Genomic DNA, 24,106 nt, shown 5'->3' with positions numbered 1-24,106 from the left:
CGTCGAAACGGTACGCGTCGAAACGGTACGAAACTCGTTCCGGCCCAAAACTCGTCCTCGTGCGGAAACTCGTGTCGGCCCAAAACCCGTTGCGATCTGAAACCCGTCCCATGTAGAAATCCGTGTCGGCCCGAAACCCGACCCGAACCGACCTCTTTCCGATCCAAAACCTGCGTCGTACCGAAACCGGTCTCGGCCCGAAACTCAATTTAAATTGAACCCATTTCGATCCGAAACCTGCCCGTTTCTTTAAGACACTAACCCACATCGACCCATTTCTTTAATGGTGTCGACCCGCTTTGACCCGAAAATAACAAGATGGAATTTCAAGTGACCCATTGTGACCCATTTAGTTAAAATATCTTACCCAAACCAACCCATATAATTTTAAAAGCAACCCAAACTGACCCACTTGGAAGGCTTTGGGTCAAGATTGCCCCCTCTAGTTTGAATCAGTCTCCATATTTTATGGCTTTTTTGTTTAGTTGTTTACGTTACTTTTCAAGTTCAAATAAGTCTAGTCTTTTGCTATTCAGTTTGTTTCCGTTGTAATGCTGCCTATATAAGTGCAGTCTCTTGTTCTTGTTTTCTATTCACAAAAGCAATAAGAAAAGCCTTGAGATTGATTCATCACTTTGTTCTTCGTGAGTTCATTATTGTGATCTGATATCAACAGTGGTATCAGAGCCTGAGAGTGATCCTTATCAATCCTTTTTCTTGAGTGTTACCCTTCTATGGCTGAACAAACAAGTACCTTACGCACTGCTCATACTCCGATCCCCGTCTTCAAGGGAGAAGGGTATGAACATTGGAGTATTCGGTTGAAAACCATTTTAAAATCAAGAGAGCTCTGGGAATTGGTTGAGGAAGGAGTGAATGAGGCTGAAACTGATGTCAACAAACTGAAGAATCTCAAGAAAAGAGATGCTCATGCTATGGCCATCATACAACAGGCTGTACATGATCAACTTTTTTCTAGGATTGCTGCTGCTGAACCCTCTAAAGAGAGTTGGGAAATTCTAGAAATGGAGTATCAAGGTGATACTCAAGTGAAGGCTATTAAGCTGCAAGGACTCCGTAGGGACTTTGAGAACTTGTCCATGAAAGAAGGAGAGACTGTGGGAGAATACTTCTCACGGGTGATGGGAGAATACTTCTCACGGGTGATTTCTGATCAAACTGTGGTAGAAAATATTCTAAGGAGCTTGACTCCCAAGTTTGATTATATTGTGCCATCTATTGAGGTATCTTTTGATCTGACTAAACTCACACCAGTAAAATTGATGGGATCCTTGCAATCACAGGAGGAAAGACTTAATAGCAGATCTGCTGAAAAAATAGGAAAAATGAAGAGCATGCCTTGCAGGTGATACAAGAAAGCAATCGACCAGGAAACACACGTGGTAGAGGACGTGGAGGATTTAGAGGTCGTGGGAGAGGAAGGTCATTTGACCGAAGCAAGGTGCCTCAATGCTACACCTGTAAGAAGTATGGTCACATGTCTAAAGATTGTTGGTATAATGAAGATGCTCAGGTGAACGTGGCTGCAGATCCAGATGAACAAAAGGAAGAGAATAACAAGAATGAAGAACAACATCTCTTCATGGCTGTTGCGGGCCATCTTAAAGGATCTTTTTTATTAATGTCTAGAACTTGTCCTTCTAATGAGTCAAATAACCTATGGTTTCTTGATTCTGGTTGTTCTAATCAAATGACTGGGTCCAGGTCTAGTTTTGTAGAACTTGATGAAACATTCAAGTTGGGTGTCCAATTGGGAAACAAGAAGACCTTGGCGGTTGAAGGAAAGGGAATTGTTAGGATCAATACGGGTCCAACTAGTCACAAACTTCTGAATGATGTGTATTATGCTCCTACCTTGGAGTACAATCTGCTGAGTGTGGGACAACTTATGAGAAAGGGATATTCACTTTATTTTGAAGATGGAAACTGCACAGTCAAAAACCATGGTATTGAATTAATGAAAATTCCTATTGCCACTAACAATATGTTTGTTCTAGATGCCACAAAAACCGAGCCAAGCACCCCCAACAACAACACCTCAAATTCAGTGCAGCTGTGGCACAAAAGATATGGGCATATCAATTGGGATAATCTGAAGATTCTATGTGATAAGGAGATGGTGATTGGTATGCCAAGGATCAAAGGTTCTGGTGTCTGTGAAGGCTGTATTTTGGGCAAGCAGACTCGACAACCATTCAAGTCCACATCATGGAGAGCCACTAAGAAGTTGGAGCTTGTTCATTCTGACTTGTGTGGGCCTATGCAGGTACCTAGCCTTGGTCATAGTCTGTATTACTTTCTTCTCATAGATGATGTGTCAAGGATGTGTTGGGTCTATTTCATTGCAAAAAAATCTGATGCTTTTGAAAGGTTCAAAATCTTTAAAGCTTTAGTTGAAAAACAAAGTGAGTGTTCTATTAAGGTGTTAAGGACAGATAGAGGTGGGGAGTTTTGCTCAAAAGAATTCAACTCATTTTGTGAAGTGCATGGTATTAAAAGAGAACTCACTGAACCACACACTCCTCAACACAATGGAGTGGTGGAAAGGAAGAATAGAACAGTGATGGGAATGGCCAGAAGCATGTTAAAAGACAGAAGTCAGCCAAACTATCTATAGGCTGAGGCAGTTGCCACCTCAGATTATATTATTAATAGATCCCCTACTACTGCTGTGCAAGATAAAACCCCATACCAGGTATGGTTCAATTCAAAACCAGATGTTACTAATTTAAAGATATTCGGTTGTGTTGCATATGGACATGTCTTTGCACATGGAAGAAGAAAGCTGGATGACAGGTCAAATAAAATGATCTTTATTGGTTACTTATCAAATGGCACTGGGTTTAGACTGTTCAATCCAGCAACAAAGAAATTTGAAACTAGAAGGTTTGGTGACACTACCATAGTAGAAGATGCATCATGGAACTGGCAGGAGGTGCACAATTCTGACAAACAAATGTATGAAAGGATGTATGCTGATCCGTTTCAGGAAAAGTGATTGATGCCACTCAAACTATTAACAACAATGTTGAAGTCTCAACTGGCATAGAAAGTCCAGTCTCACCACAAGTGACAACACCTCAAACTGAAACAAGTCAAGTTCAATCTGTGGAAGGCTCAAGCTCCAGTTCATCAGCTCCTTTAAGAGTCAGATCCATTGCAGATATGTATGCTAACACTTAAAAGATAGCTGTTGTGGGCTCTGATTACTTAACATGTCAATTTGCTCTTAATGTTGTAGATCCCTTGTGTTTTTCAGATGCAGTAAAAAAGGAAGAGTGGCGGGTTGCTATGAAGGAGGAACTTAAAGCAATTATCAAGAATAGTACATGGCAACTTGTTGCTCTCCCTGATGGCAAGAATGTTGTTGGTCTCAAGTGGTTGTTCAAGACAAAGATTGGAGCTGATGGAGAATTGATTAAGCACAAAGCCAGGCTAGTTACTAAGGGATATTCTCAGAAATATGGAATAGACTATGAGGAAACGTTTCCTCCAGTTGCAAGATTTGAAACAATCAGGCTTGTTATAGCTATTGCTGCTCTTAGAGGTTGGATTTTACATCAACTGGATGTGAAGTCTGCCTTTCTTAACGGTGATTTAGAGGAAGAGATATACGTTGAACAACCTGAAGGCTTTCAGGTTAAAGGCGAAGAAAGCAAAGTGTATAGACTGCATAAGGCTTTATATGGGTTGAAGCAGGCTCCCAGGTCTTGGTACTCCAAGATAGATGGTTATTTCAGTAGCAATGGTTATATTAGAAGTCCAAATGAGCCCACTCTTTATGTTAAAACTAATGCATTTGGTATCATCTATGTGTGCCTTTATGTAGATGACATCATATGCACAAGTTCAAGTAAGATGTTGATTGCTGAATTCAAGGCTGGGATGAAGAAAGTATTTGAGATGACTGATTTGGGGCAACTTCAATACTTTCTGGGCTTAGAGATTAAACAAACTCAGGACGGTGTATTTGTCTCACAAGAAAAATATGCTCTCAATCTAATCTCTAAGTTTGGAATGACAGGTTGCAGATTAGAGGACATTCCAATGAGTCCATATGAAAAATTTCAGGTTGATGATGGTGAGGACAAGGTTGAGGAGACAAGGTATAGAAGTTCAGTGGGTGGTCTGATGTATTTAACTCATACTCGACCAGATTTGACCTATGCTGTGGGAGTCTTATCTCGGTTCATGCAGTCTCCATAAAAAACTCATATGGGTGCAGCTAAGAAGGATCTAAGATACATTGCAGCGACTTGTTAGTTTGGGATTTGGTATAAAAGAGGAACCAAGGTGGAATTGTTTGGATATGCAGATAGTGACTGGGCAGCATGCATTGATGATAGGAAAAGTGTGAGTGGTTATGTGTTTTCAATCGGTAATGGGGCTATTTCTTGGTGTTCGAAGAAGCAAGCCACAGTTGCTTTGTCAAGCACTGAGGCAGAATACATATCAGCAACCAGTGCTGCATGTCAATGTATCTGGCTTAGTAGGATCTTGGAAGATTTGGGAATAAAACAGGAGAATGCTACTACAATATGGTGTGACAGTCAATCAGCAATTAATTTGTCAAGGAATCCAGTTGCTCATAGCAAGGCCAAGCATATTGAATTAAAATATCATTTCATAAGAGACATGGTGAATCAAGAGAAGGTGATACTTAGGTTTTGTAGCACAAGAGATCAGATTGCAGATTGTATGACAAAAGCCTTGGCACGTGAGAAGTTTGTGATCCTTCGGTTCCAGTTGGGCATGCAGGAGTTTGAATCAAGGGGGGGGGGGGTATTGAGGAATGATTCAATACTCCCATGCAGCATGCACGTGATAGTTTGAATCAGTCTCCATATTTTATGGCTTTTTTGTTTAGTTGTTTACGTTACTTTTCAAGTTCAAATAAGTCCTACTCTTTTGCTATTCAGTTTGTTTCCGTTGTAATGCTGCCTATATAAGTGCAGCCTCTTGTTCTTGTTTTCTATTCACAAAAGCAATAAGAAAAACTTTGAGATTGATTCATCACTTTGTTCTTCGTGAGTTCATTATTGTGATCTGATATCGACAGATGGAACATCAAAAGAACAACAATCTGCCCGAAAATTTATTCTGTGTCTAGAACCTAATTTAGCCCAAAGGAGTTTATCCATTTCTACACCAACCGAATCTATATCCAAATTTAATTTAGCCACTTATTTCCACGGACCGAATCAACAATTCCAACCAGGATATAGTTCCAGGCTAAAAAGGTTTGGAAACTCCAAGTCACCACCTCCAATGCATGTTTATATCCGGAAGTGGAGTACGGAACTCCGGATGGGGTCCGAATACTCCGTTGGAGATGCTCTAAGGGGTATGAAATACCTGATGCATATCATAAGTGTTTGCAGCGGAATCATGTGAATCCATTTGATCGATATTAACACGAAAGATAAATGAGTAAACAATGGACAATCTTATGTGAAGGAATTGTCTTGGTACCAAACAAAGATTGCCGGTAACCCTTATATATACATATTACAAAAAACGGTTATGTTGGCAGTTAGGATTGGCGGGAATAACCGTCATGTTTTGTATCCTCTACTAACCGACATACCCGTTTATCTAAAAACGTTTCATAACACACACATACATCTAATAGGTTCTAAGCTTAAATACGGATAATAATAATAATTATGTTTATAACACTAATACTCTCCCCTAAACATAATTCGGTTTACGGGAGTTCTTGAGTACACTGATGTTTGCTTCGTTAACAGCTTTCTTTGCCCTTGAGAAGTCGAACCTTTTCCTTTGAAGTTTCTTGAGACCATGCCAATCACTACCACCATAGAAAACATACTGTTCTTCGGCCATATCCTGAATCGTTTCAGTTTTTCTTTGTAACCAGTCGCCTCCACCTGTTTGATCTACATATAACGCATAATGACTGACTTCTTCCTCTGCTGCTCCTGCACTCGACGAACATTCTACTGCCTGTGTTTGAACCTTGTTTTTCATCACTTCTTTATCTTCGTCACTCCTGCATTCTCTGGGATCTTCTATTTTCTTATCCTCCTTTCGGTTTGCCATTTCTTGTGTTATTTTGAACTTGTAGTAGTATACAAGTACATCCAGATACATTGCATAAATCAACCGCATATATTCCCCATCTTCAAATTCGAAGCCCGTATCTTTTGCTATCATTGCCCATGTACCACTTTCAGTAACATTCCGGTGACCACCTTCTCTCTTTACGGCCATATAGAGATCCAACAAACATACTCTCCGATTGTTTGAGATCGCAGCAGGAAGCGGTCTTGATTGTATTTCTAATTTATCTTTAATAAACCATTCTATCATCTTCTCAAATGTGATTTCAAGATAATGTTTGTATTTCAGAAAATACTCAACATCATCAAGCATATCCAACAGGGCTTTACAATCACTAAAATCATTGAACTTCATTGCTTGTAAGATTAGAATATTCCAATCCGGTTCACTTGCAGATATGTTTAATTTCTCAAAATAATCATTCAGAAAATCTGTCTTAAACTTCTCATGATCATGCCCTTTATCTATCACACTTTGCTTTTCTAATTCACCCACTTCTTCTTCTCTTGTCATACCGGTATGGTTATTTCTTTTATTGTTTATGGGAACACTGAAAGTTGGATATAATTTGCACTTATCTCCCATAAATTTTACCGTATATCCCTGAGTAATTAACTGATCATAACTTAATATGTTTCTGTCAATATCCGTAGTGTATAATACACTTTGAATACGTATTTTTTCACATCCGGACACAACATCTACTACCCCAACGCCTCGTATAAAGAAGAAATGGTTTTCCCCAGTCTTAGTTTCAACATGAGACATATTTTTTATTCTTTTAAACATGTCTATGTTATTACAGAAATGACGTTTGAGAGATTTGCTAACATACCACATATCAGACCAATATCCTCCATCGGTTCCATCCAGAATGAACTCCAATCGTTCTTCAACTTGATGATTGTTGTCTTTCGCAGACCCTTCTTGAATTCCAGCGTTAACTGCTTGACGTAGTAATTGATTCTCTTCATCTTTTTCTTTTTCTTGACATTAAGATATTTGATGACCAGGCATATTGCAGTAGTAACAGTGACGTTCCATCCTTCTGCGATCTCGTCTTTCTTCTGAACAGTGGGCGCATGGCATCATTGAAGATGTTGGCCTGAGATTGTCGCTAATTGAAATACTGGCTCTGATACCACTTTGATGCATATCATAAGTGTTTGCAGCGGAATCATGTGAATCCATTTGATCGATATTAACACGAAAGATAAATGAGTAAACAATGGACAATCTTATGTGAAGGAATTGTCTTGGTACCAAACAAAGATTGCCGGTAACCCTTATATATACATATTACAAAAAACGGTTATGTTGGCAGTTAGGATTGGCGGGAATAACCGTCATGTTTTGTATCCTCTACTAACCGACATACCCGTTTATCTAAAAACGTTTCATAACACACACATACATCTAATAGGTTCTAAGCTTAAATACGGATAATAATAATAATTATGTTTATAACACTAATACTCTCCCCTAAACATAATTCGGTTTACGGGAGTTCTTGAGTACACTGATGTTTGCTTCGTTAACAGCTTTCTTTGCCCTTGAGAAGTCGAACCTTTTCCTTTGAAGTTTCTTGAGACCATGCCAATCACTACCACCATAGAAAACATACTGTTCTTCGGCCATATCCTGAATCGTTTCAGTTTTTCTTTGTAACCAGTCGCCTCCACCTGTTTGATCTACATATAACGCATAATGACTGACTTCTTCCTCTGCTGCTCCTGCACTCGACGAACATTCTACTGCCTGTGTTTGAACCTTGTTTTTCATCACTTCTTTATCTTCGTCACTCCTGCATTCTCTGGGATCTTCTATTTTCTTATCCTCCTTTCGGTTTGCCATTTCTTGTGTTATTTTGAACTTGTAGTAGTATACAAGTACATCCAGATACATTGCATAAATCAACCGCATATATTCCCCATCTTCAAATTCGAAGCCCGTATCTTTTGCTATCATTGCCCATGTACCACTTTCAGTAACATTCCGGTGACCACCTTCTCTCTTTACGGCCATATAGAGATCCAACAAACATACTCTCCGATTGTTTGAGATCGCAGCAGGAAGCGGTCTTGATTGTATTTCTAATTTATCTTTAATAAACCATTCTATCATCTTCTCAAATGTGATTTCAAGATAATGTTTGTATTTCAGAAAATACTCAACATCATCAAGCATATCCAACAGGGCTTTACAATCACTAAAATCATTGAACTTCATTGCTTGTAAGATTAGAATATTCCAATCCGGTTCACTTGCAGATATGTTTAATTTCTCAAAATAATCATTCAGAAAATCTGTCTTAAACTTCTCATGATCATGCCCTTTATCTATCACACTTTGCTTTTCTAATTCACCCACTTCTTCTTCTCTTGTCATACCGGTATGGTTATTTCTTTTATTGTTTATGGGAACACTGAAAGTTGGATATAATTTGCACTTATCTCCCATAAATTTTACCGTATATCCCTGAGTAATTAACTGATCATAACTTAATATGTTTCTGTCAATATCCGTAGTGTATAATACACTTTGAATACGTATTTTTTCACATCCGGACACAACATCTACTACCCCAACGCCTCGTATAAAGAAGAAATGGTTTTCCCCAGTCTTAGTTTCAACATGAGACATATTTTTTATTCTTTTAAACATGTCTATGTTATTACAGAAATGACGTTTGAGAGATTTGCTAACATACCACATATCAGACCAATATCCTCCATCGGTTCCATCCAGAATGAACTCCAATCGTTCTTCAACTTGATGATTGTTGTCTTTCGCAGACCCTTCTTGAATTCCAGCGTTAACTGCTTGACGTAGTAATTGATTCTCTTCATCTTTTTCTTTTTCTTGACATTAAGATATTTGATGACCAGGCATATTGCAGTAGTAACAGTGACGTTCCATCCTTCTGCGATCTCGTCTTTCTTCTGAACAGTGGGCGCATGGCATCATTGAAGATGTTGGCCTGAGATTGTCGCTAATTGAAATACTGGCTCTGATACCACTTTGATGCATATCATAAGTGTTTGCAGCGGAATCATGTGAATCCATTTGATCGATATTAACACGAAAGATAAATGAGTAAACAATGGACAATCTTATGTGAAGGAATTGTCTTGGTACCAAACAAAGATTGCCGGTAACCCTTATATATACATATTACAAAAAACGGTTATGTTGGCAGTTAGGATTGGCGGGAATAACCGTCATGTTTTGTATCCTCTACTAACCGACATACCCGTTTATCTAAAAACGTTTCATAACACACACATACATCTAATAGGTTCTAAGCTTAAATACAGATAATAATAATAATTATGTTTATAACACTAATAATACCCCCGTTAGAACAAGAAAACCAGTACAATGTTACCATATAAAATAATGAAAAGGCATTGTCTATTATTAACAATTATGTTAGAAGTTAATCGAAGTTGTGCCATATCATATGATATGGAGTAGCCTTATGTTATATATATATTTCAATTTTCAACTAAGTTGTTGAAGTTGACTCTGTTAAAACTACATTTATTCCTTCATGTGTGTACTTTTGTTCTAGTTGGGTGTACTCTTTCTTCAGTTGTACTTTTTGTTTGGTTGGGGGTACTTCAGCAGTACTACATTCTTTCTATAACTACATCTGTTTCGCTTCTTGAGATGAATTCAGCTGAGTTAAACTTTAACTCTTTCTTGTCACATTGTTTTCTAGTTTGTTAGATAACTACTTTTTTTTCTTTAATAGACAAAGAAAGAGCCAGCAGTGGATATGTCCGTCCATAGAGCTTCTAAATATGATTCAGCTGGTTCTGGTATATATAGGGTCAGTCGATCAAATTGTGAAGTTTGAGACAGCCTCTATATTTATACTTCATTTCTTATCATCTCTATTTTTCTTATCCAATATTACTTCTGAATCTTGATGGTGGATCATGGATGTCCACTTTCTCTGCCGTTCACTCCTCCTAATTAAGCTCTCTTTGATCTCAAAGATTGGCAAACCCGGTGCACAAAGCTCTGATATGCGAGGGGTCCGGGGGTGTCGAGCCAAGTTGGGTCTAGACTCTAGTGTAGACATCCTTACCTTGTATTTATGCAAAAGGTTGTTTCTGTGACTCGAACCTGTGACCTCTGGGTCACACGGCAACAACCTTACCGTTGCTCCAAGCATATAATCTTAATTACTTTGCTAGCTATAACACCCCGCTTGCGGAATGCGCATATAATATAATATGTATATGTGTGGGCCATGAGGGGGCAAAAGTGAAAGTGCACTAATTTTAACGTTATTTTACTAATTTCGTGAAAATAACGTTAAAAGCGGGGTGCATCATGTGGTGGCGTTAATAGCTGAAAGACAAAAGGGTACACGCACTAATCGGTCTTTGTCCCGATTGCTGAGTGTTATGTGCCTTATGTGCCTTATGTCCAAGGCTTGATGCAAAACTGCTATTGAGTCGGGGGTCTCACTGGAAGCAACATCTCTATTCCTACAGAGTAGAGGTAAGGCTGTCTACATCTTACCCTCCTCAGACGTTACCTTAGCTTTGTTATTAGGGCTTTGTTATTAGTGGGATTTAGTGAGTATGATGATGATGATTTGCTAGCTATAAGGGTGGAGGGTATGGTTAATCACTCTAGGGTGATTGAGTGAAATCCTACCCAATAATATTATGTCATGTCAACTCCCCATTCCACTCCCCATTTTGCACTCAATCACTAGGTATGGTTAATCACTCTAGGGTGTTTGAGTGATTCTCACTTTTGATTGGTTGTTCTCTCTTCTCTCCTCTCTCTCTCTCCTCTATCACTCTTCAATCACATTCGTTGACTACACACTGATTTTGGTAACCTCTCACCCACTCACCGAATATCTTCAACATGAGGGTATGGTCACCGCTCGGTGACTCCCCTCCCCACTTAACTCCCCACACATTATACCCCCCACCCTAAATCTTATCACAAGGATAACATTAATCTCTTTTGTGATGCCCCTTTTAAAACTACCTTCCTACTTTTCTCTTTGCGGTTTTCATTCATTTCTTCATTTAGATTCATGCAGATAATCATCTACAGTTTTCTTTTAATGGTGCTTGAATATTTATGCCACCAGGATTATCATCTATAGATTTATTCCATTTGCACCAGGAAAGTGTTGGTTTGAAAATAACACTACCCTGTCCAACAATGGATAACTCATGTATAAAACCTTAAACAGTTCAACAAAGCACTGAGCCTGAGAAGACAAATAGAACATATGAAACTGATAATAATACCAAAATAATAATGCTCTTGTCATTGCTTTATAATCAAAGTAGTTATGAAAATTTGTTCGATCATTGATCTAAAGTACAATAAGTTTCTTCTTCCAAGCTTTAGAAAAACAAATACCAAAACAAAAACAAAAACAAAACCAAATACAACAAAGAATACAATATAAGAGTCCCCAAATCCTCAATGTGGGTTAAACAACATTAAACTTCAGAATCATTGTCCAAAGTGACTAATTAACACACAGGCAAGTCTGCTGGTGGTTGCTGCAATGTCTCCATTTCTCCGATTCCATTGTCTACTAAAAACACCGTCGCCAAACCCCACCCGATATGAACATCCAAGTGACAGTGCATAATCCAGGCACCTGAGCAAAACAAAATACAAAAATTTACCATATGTTTCTAGTAAATTTAAAAAAAAAATTAACTTAATTCTATATATATGTGTGCGTGCGTGTGCGCTTATTATAAGTTTACCTGGATTATCAGCGACAAACCGAATGACTGCCCATCCATTAACAGGTAAACTGGCAGTATTTCTCAATGGTGGATCCACCAGGTTGAATTTAGAGGTGTCGGTTGCGGGGTTAAAGTTGCCAAATCCTTCCGCAAGGATGTAGAAATCATATCCATGAAGATGGATGGGGTGATTTTCGGCTGTGAAGATACTTGTGCCTTGCAACACAATCTGCACCTTTGCTCCGTATTTTAATTTGTAAACCTTAGTGCCACGGGTCGGTTGCCAAAGAGACCGGCTTACATTACCAGTGTAATCAAATGCCACTGGAGGCTTTGCTGGAAAATCAGTGGTGAAAACACCGGGAACGCCGTGGTGGTGTGCTTGTAGGACGGAGAAGTTTGATGGGAGTACGAAAGACATGTTGTTCATGCTGGCGGTGAATCGGGTCCGGTTTGGAGCTTGACATGAACTAGCTGGAGCTCCTCGCGGGCATGGGTTTATTCCAAGGCCCGCGGTGATGAAAAGATTCTCATCAATGTTGGTTGGAACCTCAACCTTTTTCGGGCTTCTGAAGCTGGTGGTGAAGGCGGTGGCAGTGGCAGTGTCGTTGTATGCCGGGAGAGTAGGCATAACCGGCTTTGAAGAGATACCCTTTGCTGGGCACGGGGCGGATTTGTACTCCAAAATGGCGGTTGTGGTGGTGTTGTCAAACGGTGCTCCTTGTGCACTGGCGTAAGCACGGGCCGCAATGTAGTATCGGGCTGGTGGTTGGTCAGCTTTGATGAGTACATCGGTTGTTTGACCCGGTCCAAGCATGAGGACGTTGGTGGTGAAGGGTTTGACATAGGATGCATCAGCGCCGACGACTGTGAGTTTGTGGTTAGCAATAGTGAAGAAAAGTTGTTGGTTTAAACCCGAGTTGATCACCCGAATGAGATTTGTCTCGCCTGAATCTATCGGAACTATAACAGTCTCTACATTATACAAACAACAGATCAATTAATAACTTGTATAAAATTTTTTGTAACAGTTTATACGATTAAAAACGATATTAATAATAGTAATAAACAAAACAAACCTTTGCTAGAGCAGTTATAGAGATTACCAGGTTGACCATTAATGGTATATGCATCAGAAATATTTGGTGCTCCTCCAGTTCTCATGGCTTCCCTTATCACATCCAGTGGATTAGCATTCCACCATTCCCCTAATTATCATCATCATATTATTATCATTATTATGCCAAGTATGATGTATCTTAAGTATGCAAAAGTGGATATAATGGCCTACCGAGCAAAACGACTGAATCACGTTTGGGTTTAGGAAACGGATACGAATCTCCTTCTTTTGGACGGATAACGAGAGCACCGTAAACAGTGGCTCTAACCCATGAGCTATGTGCATGCCACCATAGTGTTCCTTCTTGTCCTGAAATTTTGAACCTGTAGGTGTAGCTGCCTCCTGGTCTAATTGGGCATTGAGTGATGAACTCAGGTCCATCAGCCCATGCTGTTGTAATTTGTCTTACACCATGCCTAAAGAAATATAAAAAAAAATATATTATTATTATTATTAACATCAATGAAATAATTAGTCATATGATCAGAGATGACAATATTGTTTTATTTGATAGTACATATTATTATTATTATTATTATTATTATTATTATTATTATTATTATTATTATTATTATTATTATTATTATTATTATTATTATTATTATTATTATTATTATTATTATTATTATGCTAGAACATGCATTCTATTAACCATACCAGTGAATGGTAACATTCTCTTTAGCCCTGTTGACAACATTTATCACTAGGCTATCACCATTGTTCACTTCCAAAGTCGGGCCGGGTAACTGCCCATTCACCGTCATAACGGTCTGGGTCTTGCACAGCTTTGTCACTTTCGTTTCTTGAATCTAATCGCATGCGAAATAGTTAGTACATATAAACCATCACACAATAAAAGTTACATACATAGAAAATAGCTTCTAAGAAAAAGAAAACATACAACAAAATCATGGTAGTGAGTTTTCGCATTTGCCAAAGAAACGGCACTCGCAAACAATAGTAACAAGCTCAAAAGCGACAATGCGGATGAACCGTTGCGACACCCCATCGTGTGTTTTCGTTGTTGTGTTATGCTCTAGTGATGGTGTGTATGTGTAGTGTAGATGACTTGTGGAATTGGGTGAGAGAAGTGTTTCTTATATAGGGAAGATGGTGAGAGAATGAGTTGTTTGAAGTTGGCAAAGTAGGTTTAGATTTTGGGGTGATGGTCAGTTCACAAAGGCAAAAATATTCAGCTTGAGTTGGTGCACCCACTGACCTATCACAATTTGATCAAATTTTCCTCATTGCTTGCTTCAGAAGTCTTCTTTCTTCCCATTTTTGGTTTATAATTAAAAATAAAATATTAAACATGTTTGCTTTCTTTAATGGAGTATTTTTCACCAATTTGACTAATATTATTGATTAACCCTCGGTGCGGATATTATGGCTACAAGGCTGTAGATTATTATGTCATGGAAGTAGTCTTTTTTGCAAAGTGCAAAAGATATTATGTGTATAATGACTTTTTTTCTCACCAACTATGAGAAATGCACATAGATTTTGAGCCTTTGTGTACTACTTAACCATTAACAATTTTTTTTAATCATGTTTATTTGAATGTAAGGGTCGGTATAAATACACCTTTAATAAGAGTTAACTATTTAAATCGAAGTAAATTAGTTGGTTCAATGATTCGGGTTTAGCGATTTGACAGAAAAAAGTTTCGTATGATGTTTTGAAACTTGAAACCATTAGGCCATCCGTAGTCATAAAGCCCCTTGTGGGGCGTTATGCGACACATGTCGTGCCACGTCACACAGGGGCTTTATGGGGCGTTATATCACTAGAGCCCGTAGTCATAAAGCCCCTACCTATCATTACATAATTATTAATTTTCAATTTTATTAATTAATTAAAAAAACACTTGCTTTTTTTTATTGGTCCATTTTTTAAATCCTCCCCACCATCAGGCGCCATATATATAGCGCCACCCACCTTTTTTTGTCTCATAAAGCCCCCCGTAGTGGTGTTTGGGGCTTTATAGGGGCTTTATGAGAGCATATAGCGCCCCACTACACAAGCACTTAGTATAAGATATATATATTACGATCATGAATTATATTTAATCATTCAAAAAATTAGTACAGGCTAACAATTTTAAGAAGAAAAAACAATTCATGCATCGAAACCGCTCAATGGTCAAACATGGTTGGTTTATAGGGGTCTAGAACCATACTTAACTAGTGGGATTTCCTTGTGTTACGTAGCTAGATTCGGTTGGTATCGATATTGGTCCATTCACTATTACAAAACAGAGCTTTAGACAGAGTGATATGGGTTTTAAGACGCTGTTTTCAACACCGTCTTAAAGCACACCGGTTTAAAATCAGGTCTTATTAGACGGTGTTCAATTTGAACACCGGCTTAAACTTGCTGAACACCGTCTTTTAATATCAAAACATTTCCAAATATTTATTAAAATAAATATTTTTTAACACCGTCTTATAAACACTTGCTGAAAAAAAAAACAATAAAAAAGGTTATCTAGAAATACATCAAGCTTATATACACCAATGGAAAATTTTCAAATCAAACCAAAACAATATACATTCAATTCCGAAATAAACCTGTAGACATCTAATTCGGAAATAAACCCGTCAAATTACAACCATTTGTTGAATACATAACAAACTACGTTAAATTGTATAAAAAAACTACATAAGCTAATCTAACGAAATACCTAACTCTCTAAAAAACTTCGGCATCAACGTCGTCAACAAAACATCTATTTCATTATCAATAGCCTCTGTTGTCTCGTGCCACATCTAAAATAAAGTAGATAGAAATAGTTATTACAAGTATTATAGACTAAAACTAAAGGAAAAGAGAAAAATCGGTAACAACATCGTCAATAAAGTTGTTGCGCCTTACCCTTAAGCACGCCTCTGACGTGCTTTTTAAAACAAAGGTTGTATGAGAAGTTAATTAATTACCTTTATAAACAAAACAAATGGTTATTATCTTGACCTAATAGTAGTCATACCTGAAATTTAGCAGTGCCGAAAACGTATATACCTAAAAAATTATGAAACCCGGGGGTCGAAAACGTATATACCTAACAAAATTCTATACGAAAACTACATAACGGGCACTACTGAGCGAAAGTTTCGGGAGGTCGGGCGCCCCCCGGGCCCCTACTATGCTGCGCCAATGACCATTAGCAACTCAAAAAGTATGCACACAGCCGACCCAAAAAATTTTGCTAGAATTCGCAAAGAAGTGAAGAGATGGTAATACGCCTTTATTTTACTCATGGTTTGTGTTTTTTACTATTCAAGATGCTGATTCTTTTATTGATATATGTTACCATTAATGTAGAGAAATGATGACTCAAACAAGGAATTACCTAGTTAAACCAAAATGTTTGAAGGTGCACCTACAAGGACCAAGGGGTGGGCATACGATGACACTGAGATTTGTAAGTTCTTTTTAGTTTTTAGTTTTTCGTTTTGAGAATTTTGTATGAAGTATCCTGTATGGGTTGACTTTTAAAAGTTAGTTGCTTGTTATTGTTTTACATTGTTTTCAACAAGCAACTTGTATTGATGGTTTATTGGATGATGTTTTTATAAAATCTTTTCTTATTTTCTTTTATAGGAACAATTGAAGAACTTCAAACCTCTAGGAGATGGAAATGCTTTGGTTGATCATTTTACAGATGGCTACCTTTGATTTATGGCGGATGTGTTCCTAAAATAATGATGAAAAAATGGATGGTGGCGTGGAATCATACATAATTTCGGGTGGGTTTATGGAATCATTCAACGCGAGTCTTGAAGTTGAAAGAATACAACAATGCGAAAAGAAATTAAAAGGGCCATCACATGAAAAAAAAATCTAAGCTAGAAGCTATGTAGAAAGATTATGACAACCAACAAGCAAACTTTGAAGTTACGATGCGAAGTATTATGGAAAAGCTACCTAATGGAGTATTATAGGATCTTAGAGATGATTAGGAGGTTTTCGTTACTTTTTATCATTGTACTTCACAACTTTATTATGATTACATTGTTCTTTTGATTTTGGACACATTATATTACGATATAAGATTATCTTATATAATGATGTTATTATTATGTTGGTGTTTTTAAAATACTAGTGCATACTAATAGAAATTTTAGTATTTCAAATAACAACTAGTTTAATACCCGGCCGGTGGCCGGGTAATCTAATGTCATAATGACATCACTGTGTATAAATCCAGACATTTTATTTTCGGGTCATAAGCAGGCTACGGTCCGCGTGTCCTTGTTACCGACATCAAGAAAGTGATTCCCATGATACACTAAGATCCACAAGAGAAAGTCGGTCTAGCACTACCTGCGAATGGGAAACATATAAACTATTTTAGTTGGACTAATAAATACACATTATTGATCAGTTGATGACATCGAGAAAGAATTGTGCTTGCAAGTTAGAACGAAACTACCCAAAAAATCTTACCCAGTGTTCATTACCGAATCTACAAGGTTGTTAAATGAATGCTCTACATAACATGTCATTTGCTCTTAGATTGATCCTTAGTGAATGCCATTGTGTTTTTCCTACCAAATTACTTTCTCAACCTATTCTAATTTTTAACCACTAAATCTAAGAGAATTTGTAATATCAATTCATGGTAGCGTGCTTAAAGAATAAAATACAAACTTACACAATCAATAATTCTCCAAAGCCAAGCATCAGACCACCCAAACGGCAGTTGCAGTCCCGTAAGAATCATACGTGTCCTTGTCGTCATCATCATCATCAATCACGGAAACATCTGGATATTTTCTGACATGTCTCCATAAACGTAACATAACTCCATAAAGTTAACCAGTCAATCGTAAGCTTGTTAGATAGTGAATGCAACAAAGAAAGCTTGAATTTTTTATGTGAATTAATATCACAGACTACCATTAGTAAACTACTCGGACAAAAACTGTTAATCGATTTGACCTGTTACCCAACAGGCCAGACCCACCCATTTAACGTGAATCTTCGAATTTCTTCATTTGTTTGACCCGTTACATAGTCGATCTCTTGTGGAAACAAAAGAGAAGGTACATATAGTGCATTTAAAGAAAAAAAATATCATTTGATTCCTCGTAGATTAGCTAAATGAAACAATATGGAAAAACTAAAAGAAAAACCAAAGAAGTATGTATTTTTTTCCAAACGTTAAGAATATAAGTGATCAAAAATATAATAATGAATGTCACAGCTTTAACCAACAGTGAAAGTTATCAATACCCATCCCAAACCAGCAAACGTTTATAAAACTAATTCCATAACCGAGAACTGTCCCAACTATTTCAGGCTTTCCCACTGGGCTAGGGTTTTTTGACATCCCTAATTTCATAAAATTGTTATTGAGTGTTGCAGATAAAGAAAGTTGTTTACTTTTCTTTAAACCTGCAGGCTTAGCAAGCAAAAGAGCATTAACAAAGGTTTCCACAGTTTCACATAAAGCTACTTCTGTGACACTGACATATTTGAGATGGTTATGCAAAAAGATTATACAATGAAGTACATGAAACATGAACTGATGAACATAATTCTTTTTATTACCTTTCCAAGACCAGCATGAACAATTGTCGATTTATCCTTTTTAAATGTGATATTTTTCTTTGCTTCTTTCACTGCGCCGGAAATATCAGTGGTTACCAAACCTTCCTGTACAAGAAAATGAAACGGTGACTGAAGGGGTATGGTCCCAAAACGACCATTACCCGCATCAAACAAACCCCTACCAGTAAGCAAACCGCACCCATGCGGTCACATCCTTCGAACCCATTCGGTTCGAAGATGAATAGCTTGACCCAAGTACGAAAGAAGATGAACATATCGATGCGGCTGGCACCGCATCATATGGCCATTTTCGTCACGACAAGGGAAGCGAGCAAATAGTCTCCACATACGATGATGCGGCCAACACCGCATCTCGCGTATTTCTTGATCACAAGTAGGAGACGCGGTAACTTCAGACGTTACCACATGCAGCGATGCGGCTCGCACCGCACCCTGCATATCCAGCAAGTGGACTGACACGCCAGGCAAGTGGCTGACACCACGAGGCAAGTGGCGCCGGCGACAGTCCCCTGTCAGAGCTATTAAAGCAATGGGCTGACGTGGCGTAACCCCCACGGCCGGCGAGACTGACACACCTGCAACGGTGCAGCTCGTCGTCAGCCCATCCATCAATCTCCTCCTTCACTCCTCGGCTATAAATACCGACCCCAAACCAGGTTTGAGGTATCTCTTCACAACTCTCTAACTACTACTATAATCTTGCTTTGCTTCCCAAGCAAACTACTGATTCTCACGCCGGAGAGTGGTAACAAGGAGCACCCCCCACCCCATCCTCCTTGTTACGAGTCACGGCTTGTTTCCTTGTGCAGGAGATCATCCACCGGTGACCCAGCCAGCGATCTCCGAGAGGAAGGGATTAACCCTTCTTGACGAGACCAGTGTGTTAACCCTGCCCGGTTAACCATTGTTTCATCAGTGACTAATAAGCATGATATATGCCACAAGAGAATAATGACGTTATGACTCAATCTTGCATTTGGTGTCAAACGATTGAGCTTTTTGGATATATGCCACAAGAGAATAATGCATTTCGATAATTAACGTGTGTTTGGAGCCCGTGTAGAGTGTGTTGAGCATGTGCCCATTGGGCCTCTATCTCTCCTGTTTCATTATTCTTCTTTGTTGCGAAAGCAGTCTATACCAGTAAACACATAACCCAAACTGTGTTTCAAGTTTTAGATTTGTTGTTGAGCCAAGCCTTCCCGCTTAGGATGTACTGAATGGTAAACTACATGAATTACAAGGAAAATCAAAGATTGATCATGACAATATGGTAACAAAACATTATATACAATAATTCACCTTTATGAAGAGGGGGATGTCCAAAGTGTGGTTAGGGGCGAACAACTATAGCGTTTCTCTGAGTAGCAGCCAGCCCATTGAACCAAGAGGAAGTTTGCCCCAACATTTTGGGTTCCTCCTGTAAGTAAAGCTAGCACAAAAGCTAGTCATATACATAGTATTTGTCTTTTTAAGTAATAAACTTTTCTAGCACAACAGAAATTAAAACAAAATACTAAGATTCTAAGAAAGAATACCATCTTGGACCATCTCCTTTAAATTTCTAGCAGGTTCCTCATCATTATGCAATTTCCTTTGTTGCATGCTAGTAGTTGTTTCTTCGTTGCAGACCCAAAAAGTTCAGCAACTAAACATCTAAAACCAAGATAGCATGCATTAGAAGCATTAACTTAAATTGACGTTGCCACAAAATCCGTACAGTGTGTTCTTTTGTTATAAGTAAAGATTCTGGTTTCAAATATATGTTGATGAACTGATACTAAGGTGTCAAACGGGTATAGTCAATAAAATTAGTTTAAAAGAGAACACATCAAAATGGTAAACCAATTTTCATTTTACTTTCTGACTCTAGTTAAGTAAAAAAAGTTATAGGTGTATGTGTTAATCAATAATATAAGCTTAAAAAGAAAACAGGTCAAATTGTATTATGCATGCATAAACCTCCTAACAGATTTTATTCAAAAAAACAATAATAATATAAATATAAATTTGTAATCACATTTGACTAATTATTCATAATACGAATAAGAAATTTGGACAAAGTGTTTTAGGTCAACCTAACCCGAGCTGGCCTATTTCAACCTGGGCATAAGATACCTATTTTGACCAATTACCCAACCCACCCGCCCACTTTGCGACCTCTATTTGTAAGGCATGTACTTTGCAACTTGAAGCTCAGAGTTGCAGGTCTGTACAAATATATAGCACATTAAAATATGGCCAAAATCTACATATATCAAGTAATGCAACAATTTAAACATAATTTTTAAACTGAGAAACACTTAAAGAGAAATTATCATCTAAAAACTCACCTTCTGCCAATTATTTCTGCAACAACACATTGAATATCCTACATCTTCATCTTATCATCTCTGTGGATACAGATTAAACCGACCTTACTTGAGTCGGTATTCCGTTGAAATTGAAGTTTCGAACCCCTAAAACTTGACTTGAATAACCCGAAATCCGATTAACACCCCTAGTTACCATAGAGGTGCACCAAATCGAACCTTAATATCCAAGGGCTAAATCATTGCACCAAAACCGCCGGAAAGAATTGAGCAATAAAAGCTGTAGAATTGCACACAGAAATGTCGACAGACAAATTGGTAGAGAACATCAAGCGGGAAATTAGGGCAGATAAAGTCACCAGGTTGAAGAGTAGAGCATCAAACGATTCAACCTGAAAAACTAAAACATTACATCACTGTACTTGTACTGTCTTCATTCCACTTCCTTGCATCCTAATCTCTCTGATATACATGTGTTAGTGTATAAAAAATGGAACCAAACCATGATCGGTTGCTGTAGGTTACAATCACCGCCAGTCAGAAGCAATAAATAAAACCCTTCCGATTGGCCGAATTTAGATGTGAATCCGAGAAGAAAGAAGAAAGGTTAGGGCAAGAGTGAGGATGGTGGTGATCGACACATACTTAATAGATCTGAGGATGGAGGTTACAAGCTACGTGGGGGAGGAGTTTATCGAGATCATGGGTTGGTAACCACCAGCTAACAAAACTGATTAGAACCGCCACTACAACAGTTAATTTTGTGAGTTTAAGTGGCTGAGATTTAATCTCAGCCAAATTCAACGGTGAGGATTGATTCAGGAGTTGGTTAGACTTAATGGGATCCATATATATATATATATATATATATATAATGCTATAGAGTTGCATTTGACTTTAAAAAGGTTGCATTTGAGTTTAACAAAGGTTGCATTTTAGTGTAGCAAAGGTTGCATATGAGGTAACAAAGGTTGCACTTGAGTATTAGAAAAGTTGCATTTAAAATTAAAAAAAAGTTGCATTAGCATGTAAAAAGGTTGCATCACAAAAAGGTTGCATTTGAATGGTAAATACAACTCTTTAAAAAAAAGTTGCATTATCTAATAAAAAGGTTGCATTAGGTCTAATGCAACTTCACCTAATGCAGCCCTTGATAAAAGGTTGCATTAGGCCTAAGGCAACCTTTTCAAGGCCTAATGCAACACTTTCTTAGGGTTGCATTAGCTCTATTTTCTTGTAGTGCCGGTTTGGCTCAAGGATCGAACTCATGTTTCCTTAGATCTCCTATCATTGCCCACTAGTGTCTTACTTTGCACCAAATAAGAGTTGAACCTGCATATCTCAAGAGAAATGTAAGCATTCCACCACTTGATCTAGAAGGTAAATAGCTTAACGAGTTAAGTATTTCAATCCATATAAAACTTATTTAACTAATTAGATTACACATAACACTATAAAAACTAATTGTATCCATGTATTAAAAATTTCCATTCTATATCCATCTATACCTAATTGTATCCATGTTGTATTAAAAATTTCCATTCTATATCTATCTATACCTAATAAATTAGATAATTGATATGTCACGTGTTACAATTCCGTTACCTCAATTTTATTTTTATCACTTTTCTTATTTCACATTTTCTTAAGAGTTAATTACACCGTTAGTCCCTGTGGTTTATGGAAAGTAACAACCTTAGCTACTAATAGTTGAAGGTAACAATCTAAGGTTTTAACTTTTGATTTTGTAACATACTAGGGTCTTAAGGCTAACGACTGTTAAATACTAACAAAAAACTTAGGGTATTTTTGTCAATTAAGAACTTAATACCCAACCTTGTTACTTTGTAGAAACCACATGTACTAACCCCGCAACTGACTCTGATAGTATTTAAACCACAAATTTTATTTTTTTTCTCTTTTTCTTTAACTAAGTAATTTTTTATTATTTAACTAAAAAAATATAAAAAAAATGAGGACAAACCAAATCACGCTAACTTATAAAATCAACACTGGTCAATATGAGTTATAAAAAAAACTTTTCGAAACCATGGAATAAGTCACTTTTAATTCTAAGCCTTTTACATAAATTCAATTTCAGTAAACAAAAAAATTAAAGTTTATATCCATCAAGAACTAAATTCAACTTTATTAAAAAAACTACACATCGATGATCAAAATGAAGTTTAGTTTGAAGGTAATCATCAAACAATAAAGCAAGTATGAAGTTTATATCCATCATATACCAATCCATTCATCACAATTTTGTTTAAACTAAATTTCTATGAAGTTTAGCATATCTTTATTCTCATTCATTCATCACTTTATATCTATCAAAAACTAAATTCTCATGTGCATGGTGGTCACCAAAAAATGGTTGGATGGTTTGACGGCACGGTGATAGTTCAACGGTTAGGTGGTGGTACGACAGTACTAAATGATCATAATGTGTATCTATTTTTTATCTAATTAACTTTATTTTTCTCGTTTATTAAATAAATTATGTCAACATATTTAATATAGATAAAAAAATAAATGTCACCTAAGATAGTTTACTGTAACACTCTAGTTATTATTCTAAAGATTTTCGTATTTTTAACGAAAATAAACATGTAGTTAACGTTAAGTGTCCTTAGAAAATACGAGTTAATTATAACTTTCACAATTTCCAAGTACACCGCCTACTGTGACAAAATTCGTCGTTTAAAATATCGATTTACAATGTGCGGAAGCATGATTCTTTATAGTGTTCGGTTCTTCGATGATGCTTGATCGTCTTCCGGTCATCCTAAATGTACCTACATTTCATAAACATGAAATGCTTTAGTCATACGGGACTTAAAACGCGTCTAAACGAGTTCGAGAAACAATTGGTAACAAAACAAAGTTTTCAACCTGACCTCCACCGTAAATTACGGTGGCACCGTAATTTACGGTGGCCACTGGTAGTACAGGCCCCCACCGTAAACCAGGAGGGATCCATCGTAACATTTTTCAACTCCACCGTAAATTACGGTGGACACCGTAATTTACGGTGGCCCCTGCATCAGCAGGTCTGCAGCTAAAATTCAGCTATGCCAGTTTTTACGGAAACGGCCATAACTCCTTCGTTATTGATCCGTTTTACCCGATTCCTTTTCCTACGCGTCCGTAATTTAATCCTCCATCTTATGAGGTTAAAATCCGACATTCAACTTAACAAATTTTAAGACTTCTAAGTCCTCGGCTTATTTCCCCTTTTTGCCAATTTT

The 24,106-nt window shown here is 37.5% G+C and overlaps 1 protein-coding gene and 3 long non-coding RNA genes across 5 annotated transcripts; 1 reads left to right on the top strand and 3 right to left on the bottom strand.

The window, feature by feature from the left end:
* Nucleotides 1-11,387: 11,387 nt before the first annotated feature.
* Nucleotides 11,388-14,049, bottom strand: LOC110904806 (laccase-12). Of its 2 annotated transcripts, none has more exons than XM_022150666.2 (6): nucleotides 13,871-14,049; nucleotides 13,627-13,778; nucleotides 13,141-13,385; nucleotides 12,929-13,057; nucleotides 11,868-12,824; nucleotides 11,388-11,755 (listed from the first exon to the last, which is right to left on the bottom strand). In XM_022150666.2, the coding sequence occupies exons 1-6, from the start codon at nucleotides 13,976-13,978 to the stop codon at nucleotides 11,625-11,627; spliced, it is 1,722 nt and encodes a 573-aa protein (XP_022006358.1). In that variant the 5' UTR covers nucleotides 13,979-14,049; the 3' UTR covers nucleotides 11,388-11,624. The 2 variants fall into 2 exon arrangements, with proteins under 2 accessions (XP_022006358.1, XP_022006359.1); XM_022150667.2 differs by having other exon boundaries at nucleotides 12,956-13,057.
* Nucleotides 14,050-15,427: 1,378 nt separating this feature from the next.
* Nucleotides 15,428-17,001, top strand: LOC110904808. Its single transcript, XR_002572776.2, has 3 exons — nucleotides 15,428-16,202; nucleotides 16,291-16,390; nucleotides 16,570-17,001. It is a non-coding gene; the product is annotated as an uncharacterized LOC110904808 (long non-coding RNA).
* Nucleotides 17,002-17,024: 23 nt separating this feature from the next.
* LOC118486768 lies at nucleotides 17,025-18,763 on the bottom strand. Its single transcript, XR_004879812.1, has 3 exons — nucleotides 18,523-18,763; nucleotides 17,624-18,429; nucleotides 17,025-17,292 (listed from the first exon to the last, which is right to left on the bottom strand). It is a non-coding gene; the product is annotated as an uncharacterized LOC118486768 (long non-coding RNA).
* A 584-nt stretch (nucleotides 18,764-19,347) lies between these two features.
* Nucleotides 19,348-21,579, bottom strand: LOC110904807. The gene is made up of 4 exons (XR_002572775.2): nucleotides 20,877-21,579; nucleotides 20,082-20,199; nucleotides 19,846-19,975; nucleotides 19,348-19,771 (listed from the first exon to the last, which is right to left on the bottom strand). It is a non-coding gene; the product is annotated as an uncharacterized LOC110904807 (long non-coding RNA).
* Nucleotides 21,580-24,106: the final 2,527 nt, after the last annotated feature.

Source organism: Helianthus annuus, chromosome 14 (assembly GCF_002127325.2).
Source record: "Helianthus annuus cultivar XRQ/B chromosome 14, HanXRQr2.0-SUNRISE, whole genome shotgun sequence".
NCBI lineage: Eukaryota > Viridiplantae > Streptophyta > Magnoliopsida > Asterales > Asteraceae > Helianthus > Helianthus annuus.
Note: the sequence above shows the minus strand (reverse complement) of the source record. Positions and strands in the feature narration are given on the sequence as shown.

What these genes read in the sequence shown, in the direction of transcription:
- LOC110904806 (XM_022150666.2), bottom strand. Translation starts at nt 13,978, where the DNA reads ATGGGGTGTCGCAACGGTTCATCCGCATTGTCGCTTTTGAGCTTGTTA. An exon ending in GAGAATGTTACCATTCACTG is followed by an intron (nt 13,386 to 13,626) that starts GTATGGTTAATA and finishes ATATTTCTTTAG; the next exon opens with GCATGGTGTAAGACAAATTA. An exon ending in GTTTGTCGCTGATAATCCAG is followed by an intron (nt 11,756 to 11,867) that starts GTAAACTTATAA and finishes TGTTTTGCTCAG; the next exon opens with GTGCCTGGATTATGCACTGT.